This window comes from Carettochelys insculpta, chromosome 21 (genome assembly GCF_033958435.1).
Source record: "Carettochelys insculpta isolate YL-2023 chromosome 21, ASM3395843v1, whole genome shotgun sequence".
NCBI lineage: Eukaryota > Metazoa > Chordata > Testudines > Carettochelyidae > Carettochelys > Carettochelys insculpta.
In genome coordinates this window covers 8,972,232-8,985,591 of record NC_134157.1, presented here as the reverse complement: position 1 = coordinate 8,985,591, position 13,360 = coordinate 8,972,232, and the positions used below count along the sequence as shown (strand labels likewise).

Genomic DNA, 13,360 nt, shown 5'->3' with positions numbered 1-13,360 from the left:
ACAGGGCATTCCTGGACTGAAGGGGGTGAAGGGCAAGCGGGGACCAAAAGGGCAGAAGGTGTGTAAAGCTCTGTTCTGTTGACCACTTGGGCACTGCGGGGGGCTTTGCCTGGGAGGAGTACAGCTCTGGTGGATGCATGCTGGGGACAGACACTTACTTGGTCCCCTTCTCAGCATCCTTTCAGCTTAGCTATCCTGCTGCTTCACATGCTGGTCTCACTCTGCCCATGAGCCTGTCGATATGCACAAGTTGGACTCCTCCCTTTTTCTCTTGCCGGTAACCACACACATCACATCACCGGGTGGGTGAAACCAAGTCCTGGCATATACAATCACTTACCCCACATGACCAGTTCCTAATGCTTCTGATGACTTTCACAAGGGGTAGATTTTGTGGAATGTTCAGGTGCATGGTTTGACAATGATTCAACGCAGGGAGCCCTTGCAAATCTCAATGGCCTTACTTGTCAGCTGAGACACGGTACTTAAGGGTGTCAGTCATTCCCCAGTACCAGGCAATTGATCGTGACCTTCAGAACTCACCAATATGATATATGCCATCATGTGCCAGCAATGCCCCTCTGCTGTGTGTGTCAGACAAACTGGACAGTCACTTCGCCAAAGAACAAATGGCCACAAAGCAGACATTAGGATTCTGAATACACATAAACCAGTCAGTGAGCATTTCAGTGGAGTGGGCCATTCTGCTGAAGACCTGAGAACATGGGTCTTACAACAAAGAAGCCGTGGCCACACTAACCCCTCCTTTTGGAAAGGCTATGGTAATGTGGCACTTTAGAACATGCTAATGAGGAGATGTCATGAATATGCAGTGCCTCATTAGCATAATAGTGGTCATGTGCACTTTGAAACTTCTGATTTCGAAATGCGCGCCGTCTGTGTAGCCGGGGGCCTTTCAAAACAACTCCCCTGATTTCGAAAGTCCCTTCTTCCTATCTGGTTTTGGGAAGAAGGGGCTTTTGAAATCAGGGGGACGTTTCCAAAGGCCCCCGGCTACATGGGCGGCATACGTTTCGAAACCAATAGTTTTGAAGTGTGCGTGGCTGCCATTATGCTGATGAGGCACTACATATTTGACAGTGCCTCATTAGCATATTCCAAACTGCCACAAAACCATAGCCCTTCCGAAAGGAAGGGCTAGGGCAGCCATGGCCCAGACTTTACCAGCAGATTACAAAGGGAGATGTGTGAACTGCAGTTTATGCTCAGATTCAGTAAGTTAAGGCTTGGCCTTAACGGACAGAACAATTTCCTCACGTGCTACAAAGACAGGTTCCCACTCTTTGAGTTTCGTAATGTTCTCAGACAGGACACTTAGTATTTTGCTCCCCTCGCCTCGCCCCACCCTTTCAGTCAGTTTTTATTTTAAATTTTCTAGATCTCTGTTATAAAATCCTCAGTGTTGTACTGAAAATGGCAGCTCTCCACGTCAGAGGAAGTGGGTCTGCCCCATGAAAGCCCATCACCTAAGAAATTATTTTGTTAAGTCTTTAATGTGCTACTTGACTGCTGGGTTTTTTTGTAATAAATAAAACTTTAAAATGTAACAGAACCTAAAGCATTTTCACTCAGGCTAGTTGGGCAATTGGTTTGGTTTTAGTTTACGCCATGACTTTTTTTTTTTTTTAATTTTCATTCAAAATCTTCTTCGAAAATGTGGGTTTTCAGCTGCAAGCTGGAAGAATGGATTTTGGTTGCCAAATTTTTTTGACAAAACATTTTTATCATAGGAATTTCTGTTTTATATTACTAGCAGATTTACCTGGCGTTGCTTGGGTCCTTCACTCAATTATTTTTTAAGGAAAATGTATATGCTGTATTTAGATGATTTTTAAATTTTTATTTCAGATTTCTTAAGAAAAGGGACTGTTACATGTTTCCATTTAATTTGTTAGTAAATGTTTTTAAATGGGAATTCCATCGAGTGTATTTTTTCTTCATCCCTATAAACTTTTATTCTCTATGCTTTAACAAAAAGGGTTACTGTCAGTTTGGGGCTGCGGGTCTCTCTGCCCCTGGCTGGGGACCCTGCAGCTGGCTCTGCCAGCCGGGCACTGCCCAGCAGGCTTCCAGCCGTGGGACTGCAGGTCTCCATGCCCCATTGCCTGGGACCCTGTGGCTGACTCTGCTGGCTTCCGGCTGCAGGTCTCCCCACCCGCCCTGCCATGGCACTGACTTCTCCCCCAAACAACTCCTCTTGCATAAATGTGCACTCAAAATGCGCATATCTCCAGGGATTACCATACTCTGGTGTAATGCCATGCCACACCCTATTGAACAAACACACAAAATGAAAGCACTTTTCTGAAATTTTTCAGCAGGCTGCATTTGTCAGCATCATGGGACTTCACTGTGCTGGGAACTGTCTGGCCCTGCTTGGCTGATTCTGGTTGGCTGTGATGCTTTTACTATGTTTCTCTCAATGGGATGAGCATGTGGTTCTGTGTCAGGCTAGAGAAATCCCCGTGTAATTAGGAAGGTGGAATGAATCGAGGCCTTCTGTTAATTTCTGCAGTTTTCCTCCTCCTGGTGCTTCACTTAAAGGAAGGACATTTGTCTGGTCTTGCACTTGTGTGGATTACTTATCTCCTAGGGAGTATTTTGAATCTCTTTAGAGTTCTCACCTCTCTGATCATAACAGCTGTGTCCATTACATGATCAATATCTATCAATACTCTGTACTTAAAACACAGTAAAACCTGTGCACACAATTGTCTGTGTTAACTCCTTTGGTCTAAGAATAACCTATTCTAACAGCCAGAAAAGCCTCAGTTCTTGGCTACCAAAATGAGATTTAATCACTGAGATGACATCTACGCTAGCCTGGAAGAGCAACCTGCTCAGGCTCGCTCTTCCAGGGTTTGATTTCGCATGTCTAGTAAGGATGCACGAAATCCACCTCTCAGGGCTCACAGTAAACCCCTGTACTCTTTGCGAGGAGTAAGGGAGGTCAACATGAGAAACTCTCCTTGTTCAGTAGGGACGGCCAAGTAATTCGAATGCAGATACGTCAGTTCTAGCTACGCAATTGCTGTAGCTAGACTTGCATATGTGCAATTGGCTTCCTTCGCCTAGTGTAGACATAGCCAGACATTAAGTAACTTTTCAGTATCCAGGGCTTTTCTTGTTTAAAAGAAAAAGAAAAGAGGGGTCAACACTCGGCCGACTCCCTGCCCCAGCCCACCCCCCAGCTGGGGGCTGCTGAGGCACCGTTACTCAGGACCAGCAAATACTGGCACAAAAAAGCACTACCTGTATCTAACCTCCACACCAGCTCACCCTCCATCTCCCATAAACTGATTGTTAAAGGGCTGCTGGAACCTTTCTTCTGTCATCTGTAGGGCTGTTAACTTCAGTTGTCCACCATTACCAATTCCCGCCCATGATTGTCTCTTCTAGGGTGAGCCAGGCAGCAGGGGATACCGTGGCCCACAAGGAGATGATGGCTTCAGGGTATGGAAAGTGATTTCTTAATTTTCTCTCCCTTCCCTCTCCTGCCTCTTGAAATTACTGTGCTGCTCACTCGGTGCCTGTCATGTCTCCTAGGGCAAGCAAGGTCCCCGAGGTGCTCCTGGGAGGCCAGGACCAAAAGGCGAGCCGGTAAAAGGCTTCAACTCGTCCTCTCCTTGCGTAGGCTGTCCTGCAATCGAGTGCAGCACTGCCCCCTGCTGACATGCACAGCTGCTTTTGCGCCCTAATGTTTAGTTTCAGTGCTGGGGAGCAGAGGGAGGTACGGGGGGGAAGCAATGAATTCACCTCAAGGTAAGTTCCCAGCCTGGAGATGGGCTGCACGAGGAGGAATGCAGAGCTCCTGCTCTGAGGTGGAAGCAGTGTTATTGGAGGGGGAGAAGTGGAATTTGGGTTGAGTGAATTTTCAGCACTGTTGTTGGAGAACTCTGCCACTTCTCTGCAGAAACACATCAGCAGATAGAAAAACCAGAAATGGCCTTGATTGTGTATCGGAGTGTGCAGTCCCCGGCACGTCTAAAGGAACAGTGTGGTCTAGTGGTTATGTACCCACACACCTAGGTGTGGGTCGCTGGCCCCTGTGGTTGCATCTTGACCACTCACTTGGAGAAAGAACATCTCTGCTCCACAGCCTTAGCTGTGGGGCAGCCAGCTTTTTGCTCAAACTGTAGAGGCTCCTGCAATGAGCTCCAGAGGTCCTAGGTTCTAGTCTGCCTGTGGGCAGTAATAGTTAGACCTGGGGCTCAGTGTCAGGTCCATTCCTGAGTGATACCAACTTGTTTTTTGCTCTTGGGCAAGTTGTTTAATCTCATTGGACTCAATTACCTTTTTAAGCTCTACATCGGTTATAGCTCAACCTCACGGCTGTCAAGAGGTTTAATTATTTAAGGTACACCGTGCCTGTCAGCTGGACGTGTGCCAAGTATGCTTGTTAGTGGGGCTCCTTTCCTGCCCTGAGAGCTGCAGAATCCCTCTGTGGCTTGGCAGATCGGTGCATGCGTTAAACTCCATTGGGGCCCCCGGTGCCAGCGGCTCTCGTGTCGTCCCCACATTTTCTTGCAATTCATTGTCAGCTGAGCTCCTGTTATTCTTGCAGGGTGATATCGGCCAACCTGGTCCACGGGGATCCTCCGGCTTCCGCGGAATGCCGGTAAGTCCTTTGGGTTCCCAGAGGGTTTACTTGGTAGATGAGCAGCCAGCTGCTTCTCGCACTCGATCAGCTGCTCTGGCCTGCTGAAGCCAGCTGGAGTAGCACCATGAGTTCAGTGGTTGTCAGTGTGCGGTGCTGTGTCGCTGTTGGGCAGCCCACAGCGATGCAGGGGCACACATCCCCCCTCCCTGCCCCCGCCAGCCCTCCTCTGTGCGGGGCCTTCCATTCCTTTCCATTGGTCCTTTGGAGATGGCGTGGTGGGGTGGAGGTGGGCAGGAGAGTTGTGTTCTGCTGGTGAGGCCCATTGTGTACCTTAGGCTTTAATCTCACAGGTCCTCAGAAGACTGAGACCGAGCCGTGGGCGGTGGGTATTGGAGGCTAGGGGAGGCTGAGCTCTCCCCAGACAGCCCTGCATGCCCTCCCCCCACCCGACACACACATACAAACGTCCAGCCCAGGCTCTCTGCTGCTTCCCTCTGGTTGGGCTGGAGTGGGGCAGGGCAGCTTGTGACCCATGACTTCAGGCAGCTAGGCCATGCCACCTGCCCTCTGGCAGCTCTGGGATGTGGAGTGGGGCGCTCGATGCCTGACCACCCAGCGCTCTGAGGCTGGGTGGGAAGAGCTGGTGGCCACAGTGAAGGGGCTTTGGCCTCCATCAAGGGTAGGGCCACCAGTAGAAGGGGTTGGGTCACAGACTCCACCCTCAAGGATAGCTCAGGGTTTGCACCATGGAGCCATGAAAAGGGCAGTCATGCGCCCTAGTGGACAAAGCACTGACTTTGGACTCAGGTGATCTGGGTCCTATGTCCTGCTCTGCCACTGGCCTATTGAGTGATCATGGCCAAGTCACTTCTGTGCCTCAGTTTTCCCATCTGTAAAATGGGGCCTAATGAGGTCTGCTGATGAGCGGCATTTGGTTAATAGTATTCTATGTATTTAGTTACTGAGATTTTCCATCTCAGATAATATTTGTTTTCCTGTGTGATTTCTCTTCCAGGGCTGGCTTGGACAGAAAGTAAGTAGGATGTGGCATATCTTCTATGATTTGATCTGATGACATCCTAACCATCTCCTCTGAGCATAGCCCCTATTGTCACCTGTTCATGTATGTTCTCCATCCCCCTCCTCCTGCCCCCAGCTCAGGGCACACAGACCCAGGGTCAGATGTGGGAGAAGAGACACCTCTCCCAGCTCTGCTCTCAGTGGAACAGGCCCAGGGAAAGCCGGAGCAGCTTTCTCTGCAGAAGGCCCTAACACCTGCACTCATTTGTGCATGTCCTCAGCTCACAGTCTCTCTGGTTCCAGGAAGCCTCTGCCCTTAGAGCCCATGGGTGGCAGCAAAGGACAAATCCTGGCTCCCGACACCGGCTGCGCACATCTTCTGGCAGCCTCCCTGCTGTCAGGGTGGGTGGGGTGTATCTCACAGGGCTCTGGTGGGAGATGAGTTGGTGGGTTTTGGCGCTGAAAGGTGAATGCTCAGGCACAGGGTCCGCACGGGGCTCCTTGGCAGAGGGCAGGGCTGGCCCTGGCTTTAACAAGAACCCTGGGCCAAGCGCGGTGGGCAGGATCTCAGCTGCCTGGCCGCAGCCTGGACATGGTGGGAGGGTCTGAGAGTGAGGCCAGGGCTCTCCTGCAGAGGCTGCTCTCCCCCTCCCTTGCATTGCAAATAGCCCTGTGCTGCTGCCTGCAAGGGGCCCGTCGGCATCTGACGAGCGCGTTCCAGGAAGCTCGGCAGAGCCGCCACGCCTGCCTCATGGCTGCAGCGTGGGCATGCAGGGGTGGCTGGGGCCCGCCCTGCACAGGGCTTTGCGGTCGGTTCCCCCTCCATTCTGGCTGTGCTGCCCTAAGAAATAGGCCGTTCACGCCTCCCACACACGCTGTCGCCCAAGAGTGTCGTGGGCGGCATTTTGCCCTTGATGGACTCGCCCGCCAGGGAGGTGAGCCCAGCACGGGGAGAGTGGGGGGTCCGCACAGATGAACGGTCTCGGGGACCTCGACGCTGCTCAGCCGCACAGCTTCCTGTTAAGCTCCACATGAGCTGCACACCTCAGGGCGGGGTTCACTGTCCCATGTGGCACTGAGCCCACACGCGCGGAGGAAGCGAGAGTCTCCTCTACAGCTTCAGCTGAAGCTCGGGCTGCAGAGCACATGGCGTTAGCCCCTAAAGGCGCAGGTTCATCCCCTCCTGCTGCCAACCTGGGTGCATCAGCCCTGTAGGTGGGGGCTCAGCCAAGGTGACCTGCTGGAAGGTCTCGGATGCTCGGGACCCTCTTCCTCAGCTCAGGGTATTATGTAACCCAGAGGCACTGAGCCCTCAGCTGAGGGAGAGAGAAGTCTCCGTTCTCCAGCCTGAGCCAAGAACCAGCTGCTCAGGAGGCTCCTGCTCAAGGCTGCAGTGGGGATGGAGCTGCCACAGCCAGTGCAGCTCCATGCTGGGGCTGGGAGTGGGGCAGAGGACTCTGTGTGCTGCTGCAGGCTCTTGCCTCCTGGTGTTTCTGGGGTGTCTTAAACCCAAACTCCAACTGCCCCCCAAACCCAGAGCCACCTCATGCCTGCACCTGAGCCCTTCCCCAAACCTGGAACCAAACCCCTGAACCCGCAGCCCCCTCCTGTGTTCGGAAGCTTTCTGCCCTGCTCTCCAGCCTGGAATCCCCTCCTGCACCTGCCGGCTCTGGCCCTCACCCCGACTATCTGCCCCAGCCCAGGGCTTCCATTTAGAGCCCTCACCCTATGCTGGCCCCACCCCCACCACTCACTGCCCCCGTGCACCATGACTTTTGCTGTGTAGCACGTCACCTCCGTATTGGTGCACAGACCAGAAGTCGTTCCGTGCACAGACACAGAGGACTAGCGGGTGCACCGCCTGGGCCCCGCTCCAGCCGCAGAACCTCCTGCTGACTCCTTCCCCTGCTCTCTTTCTCCCCTTAGGGACTTAAAGGGTTCCAAGGCCTGCCAGGACTCAAAGGCGAGCCAGGCCTGCTGGTGAGTTACGCCCGTATGCCTGTCCTTGCTCAACAAGGGAGAGCTCGCACAGTGCTGCTAACAACCCATGGAGGTGGGGGAGTCCAAAGGCCTCAGCCTACCAAGTACATGGGGAGCTTTGTAACAGCAGGGTGGGAAAGGACCTCACAGCCAGGCCCCGGCTGTCTCAGGTCACCCTGCTGAGAGAGGTGCCAATGTTGTTGTTGTTGTCTAGGGTGCACCGGGCCTTCCAGGACCCAGGGGACCTTCGCTAAACATCTCCACAGAGGAACTGAAGGTGAGCAACGTGGGGCTCCGGGCTGTGGGGGGAGACCACAGGGATCTGGTCATGGGGGCTGCTGCTTCGGTGTGGACGAAGATCAGTTCCTTTCCCAAAGATCTAGATCGTCTTGGCCTGGTGGAAGCTGAGTGACTAGCCCGAAGCTTTGGAGACGTGCCCGACCATGGGGGAAATGGTACCCGATGATGTCTGCTGTGCTGCCTCTGTGGATGGCTCCTTTTGCGTGGAGTGTGGGTGTGGGTTGCTTGAATATAAAATATATGGTGGTGTAATCGGTGCTCAGGTAGAAGCGGGAGAATAGAGTGGCCTTCAACCGCTGGCTTTGCATTGTCAGCCTCACAGCTCAGCCCCGCTTCACACTGCTTTCCAGTTTCCAGCCATGACAGGGCAGGTGGTAACTTGGCTCTTCTCTGGGGAGGAGAAAGAGCAGTTACTCACCGTAGTAATGGTGGTTCTTCGAGATGTGTCCCCGTGGGTGCTCCACGTTAGGTGTCGGGCTCACCCCGGCGCCGCAGGTCGGATCTTCCAAGCAGTTTCTGCCAGACCGCGCATGCGCCGGTGCGCGCCGCTCCCCCGCGCACTCCCGGCCACGTGCACGATCCGGTCCCCACCAGTTCCTTGACCAACCGCCTCGGATGCTCCTGCAAAGCACTAAACAGGGATCCGAAGCGGGGAGGATGGGCGGGTAGTGGAGCACCCACGGGGACACATCTCGAAGAACCACCGTTACTCCGGTGAGTAACTTCTCTTTCTTCTTCGAGTGTCCCCGTGGGTGCTCCACGTTAGGTGACTACCCAGTAGTAACCGAAATAGGAGGTGGGTAATCAGCTCATGTGCAGCTTGTCCCCGAGAGGACCGCTGTCGAGAGACGGGTATCCTCTTGGAATACCCTGTGTAGGGCATAGTGCTTGGCGAAGGTGTCGTAGGATGACCATGTCGCCGCTCTGCAGATGTCTTTTAGCGCAACGCCCTTGAAAAAGGCTGTTGATGCCACCACCGCCCTAGTGGAGTGAGCCCTGGGCATGGCCAGTAAAGGAGTCTTTTTGAGTTCGTAGCACATTTTTATGCAGGATACGATGTGCTTCGAGATTCTCTGCGAAGAGAGACCTTCTCCTTTTGATTTGGGAGCGAGAGAGACTAGGAGTCTATCCATTTTCCGGAAGGACTTAGTCCTGTCTATATAGAAAGCCAGCGCCCCCCTCACGTCCAGGAGGTGTAGGCACGCCTCTTTGTTGGAGTTATGAGGCTTTGGATAACAAGGGTAAAACTATAGGTTCGTTAATACGAAACTCTGAAGAAACTTTGTGAACAAAGGCTGGATGCAGCCGTAAGGTTACCTCCTCCTTGGAAATTACTGTGCAGGGTGGCGTTGCCATGACTGCCGCAAGCTCGCTCACCCTGCAAGCTGACGTGATTGCAAGAAGAAAGGTCGTCTTTATCGTAAGGAGACGGAGGGAAACCGTGGCTAAGGGTTCAAACGGTGGTCCCGTTAGCGCATTAAGCACCAGGTCCAAGCTCCACGAAGGTGGAAGCGGTTTCCGAGGGGGGTATAGGTTTACCAGCCCTTTGAGGAACCTGGTAACCATGGGATGGGCAAACACCGTGTGCCCTTCCTCTTCATGTCTGAAAGCCGATATAGTGGCAAGGTGGACCCTTCAACGAGAATAGGGAGAGTCCGCCTCTCTTGAGGTCCAGTAAATACTCTAGTATTACAGGCATATGCACAGCAAGGGGGGCTAATTGCTTGGTAGAACACCATGCAGTCAATCGAGTCCATTTTTGCTTATAGGGCTTCCTGGTGGAAGTCCTCCTGCTACTTTCTAGGACTTGTTGCACTCCCTTCGTACGCGTGCTCTCTAGGTAGCTGAGCCATGGATTAACCATGCTTGCAGTCGCAGGCCTCGGGGGTGTGGATGCACTATGGACCCCTGGGCTGCGTGAGCAGATCCGGCGCCACCGGGAGGGGCATCGGTGGACGGTCCGACATGCGCAGGAGTAAGGGGAACCATTGCTGTCGATCCCACGTTGGGATGACTAGGATCATTCAGCTTTCTCTCTCCTGGCTTTCTGCAAGACTTTGTGGATAAGCACTGTGGGAGTAAAGGCGTTAGAGCAGGGGGGCCCCTCCACGAGATCGCGAATGCGTCCCCCAGGGACCCCCGTCCCAGTCCTGCCCTGGAGCCATATTGTGGGCACTTCTTGTGTTGAGTGGCAAATAGGTCTACCTGGGGAAAACCCCATGCGTGAAAAATCGGTCGTAGCAGATCGGAACGGATCTGCCACTCGTGTGTGAGTGTGAAGCGCCTGCTCAGCTGGTCTGCCTTCACATTGTGAGCGCCTGGTAAATATGAGGCTTTCAAGGCTATATTGTTGGCGATGCACCAGTTCCACAACCAGACTGCTTCCGCACATAAGGCACGGGACCGAGCTCCTTCTTGCCGATTTATATAAAACATGGTGGAGGTATTGTCTGTACTGATCCCGACTACTTGCCTTGTATATGGTCTCGAAAGTGTTTGCAGGCATTGAACACTGCTCTGACCTCCAGTATATTTATGTGCAGTGACTGTTCCATGGAGGACCACAGTCTTTGCGTCACCTTTTCGCCCATGTGTGCTCCCCACCCTATGTGGGAGGCGTCGGTAGTGAGAAAAACAGATATTTGTGGTTGGTGAAAGGGCACCCCTGTTAGCATGTTCTTGGGGTTCACCCACCATTGCAGGGATCTGTGCACCTCTGTCGTGGGCGACACCACCCTGTAGACAGTGTGTGCTGCCGGTTTGTAGACGCTCGCCAGCCAGTGCTGCATGCGGCGCCTATGCAATCGGGCATTCTGTACCACAAACGTTGCTGCTGCCATGTGGCCCAGCAGCTGTAAGCACGTCAGAACCGGCACCGTAGGGCTGAAGGTGATGACTTGCATGAGGGAACTAATGGCGCGAAAGCGGGCATCTGGTAGATAAACCCTTGCTGTGATGGAATTTATACGTGCCCCTATGAACTCTATGTCCTGTGCGGGGTCTATCTTGGATTTTGCCACATTGATGACCAGGCTCAGTGAAGAGAATGTGTCTGCTGTGACGCGTATCATGCGAAGTACCTCCTCCTTCGAGGCCCCTTTCACTAGGCAGTCGTTTTTTTGTTTTTTTTCAGATATGGGAATATAAACACCCCGTCTGTGCAGGTAGGGTGACACCACTGCCAAGGTCTTGGTGAAGACTCTGGGGGCCGAGGAGAGGCCGAACGGCAGAACCTTGTACTGAAAATGTTCTTTGCCTACCATAACCCGGAGAAAACGCCTGTGAGCCGGGTGAATAGTTATGTGGAAATACGCGTCTTGTAAGTCGAGGGCTGCGAACTAATCTCCATCATCCAGTGCCCTAAGTATAGAGGCGACTGTGATCATCTGAAAGCGTTGCTTGCGCAAGTACCAGTTGAGGCCTCGAAGATCTAGGCTGGGCCTCCAGACTCCTGTCTTTTTCTCTGTGAGGAAGTATCTTGAGTGGAACCCTTTCCCTCGGAGTTGCTCCGGCACTCTTTCCGCTGCCCCTATAAGCATAAGATGGTCTACCTCCTGCTTGAGTCTCGCTTCGTGGGAGGCGTCCTTTAGGTGGGGTCTGGGTGGAGGTCATGGCGGTGGGAGCGACTGGAAGGGAATCGCGTAACCCGTGGCCATGATCTCCAGTACGCATTTGTCTGTGGTGATCTTTTGCCACTGGTCGTAGAATGGTCGGAGGCGATGGTGGAACAGTAGCTTCGGATGACATTGCGCGATGGTAGCGATAGTGCAGCCCTCGATCTGTGTGTCAAACTTGTGGCCTTTGGCCCTGCCCCGAGGACGCACGGCTCTGTTGAGAATGTCGCCTGGGAGTTCTGTACTGTCGGTGCTGTTGATGTCGCCCTTGCTTGTAGCCCCTGTGATACTGGGGACGCTGTGGTTGATACTGCAAACAGCTTCTGCGTGTCAAAGGGGAGATCAACGATCTTCACCTGCATATCCCTCGGGATACCTGCTGTCTGGAGCCAGGACTTCCTGCTCATGACCACTGCCGTAGCTGTTGAGCGTGCTGCCGTATCCGCTACAACTAGGGCGATCTGAACTCCCGTTCTCGAGGCCATGTAGCCTTCTTGCACAATAGCCTTGAGCACCAGCTTCTTGTCCTCTGGAAACGAGTCCATGAGGGAGGTTAAGCTAGGGTAGTTGTCGAAATTGTGGTTCGCTAGATGCGCTGCGTAATTCGCCATTCTCAACAGTAGGGTGGAGGAGGAGTAGACCTTTCTGCCGAACAGCTCTAGCTTCTTGGCATCTTTGTCTGTTCCCCCTGTTTTGAACTGAGAAGTTTTTGATCTCTGTTGAGACGATTCTACCACCAGAGAATTTGGTTGCGGGTGGCTGAATAGGAACTCCACGCCCTTCTCCGGCACGAAGTATTTCTTGTCCGCTCTCTTGTGGACAGGCGGAATAGTCGCAGGGGTCTGCCATATCGTGGTGGCGGACTCCAAGATTGCTTCGTCAAGCGGTATGGCTATTTTAGAGGAGGCCGGAGGTCTCAGATTTTTAAGGAGCTTATGGTGCTTCTCTTGCACCTCTGCTGTCTGGATGCCTTGCGTGAAGGCCACCCTTTTAAACAGCTCTTGGAACTGTTTGAGATTGTCCGGAGGATGGACGTCCCCCGGGGCCGTAGCCTCACCCGGGGAGGACAACGAGGAACCGCTAGGGTAAGCCTCTCTGGACCCCTCCGGGTCCTGTTGACGGTGGTACATCCGCTCGCTAGAAGCTTGCGAGGGAAAATCCCGGGGTTCCAGAACCAACTTCCCCTGAGATATCTGAGTCTCTGTCCCCGTTCGCGATTGCCCTTGGGGATACGGAACCGTCCGTGGGGATCTGTCCCTGGTATATGCCTATGGTGTCTATGCCCCGCATGATAGGGGCGACCATGGCAACACGGGCACTGCTCCTGGGATGGTGACCCGGACCACTCCCTTGGTGCATACCCCCTACGTCTGGGGGAGCGAGATCTTCTGGAGACCTGGGACGCTGATTTGTGATAGTACTCAAGTGGCTCGAAGCCCAAGAAGGGCGAAGGTGGTCCAAGCCATGGGGAGGCTGGCTGTAGAAATGGAGATGGGGGCTCCGGATAGGCTAGGGGTGACCCCTGCCTTCTCGTTGGAGTCCGCAGCACGAGCGGAGGGCTCAGAGAAAGCAGCTCTGCAGCCCTGTATGGAGAGGGACTGCGGTGCCGTGTTTTCTGTGCTGCCTTTCCCCTCCTCTGTGGGGGTGGCTCCGCCCCGTGACGCGTCGGGGATCTCGGCCCCGTAGTCTGCACCGCGCTCGGCACGCTCCTCAGCGGTGCCGCGCGGGCGGTCTCCCCCAGTGCCTGCAGGCTGCGTGCCTGTGCGCTCTGCGCCGCCGGTTCCCCAGGGGTCAGTGCCGCTGTTTGCGGTGCCGCCGGTTCCGG

The 13,360-nt window shown here is 53.8% G+C and overlaps 1 protein-coding gene across 1 annotated transcript in view; it reads left to right on the top strand.

The window, feature by feature from the left end:
* Positions 1–13,360, top strand: part of COL27A1 (collagen type XXVII alpha 1 chain) — a 259,743-nt gene that overhangs the window by 232,450 nt on the left and 13,933 nt on the right. Inside the window, exons 57-63 of the mRNA XM_075015103.1 lie at positions 5–58; positions 3,421–3,474; positions 3,568–3,621; positions 4,586–4,639; positions 5,637–5,654; positions 7,568–7,621; positions 7,836–7,898. Of these exons, the coding sequence (XP_074871204.1) occupies positions 5–58; positions 3,421–3,474; positions 3,568–3,621; positions 4,586–4,639; positions 5,637–5,654; positions 7,568–7,621; positions 7,836–7,898 (351 nt within the window). The remainder of the gene's footprint in view (positions 1–4; positions 59–3,420; positions 3,475–3,567; positions 3,622–4,585; positions 4,640–5,636; positions 5,655–7,567; positions 7,622–7,835; positions 7,899–13,360) is intronic.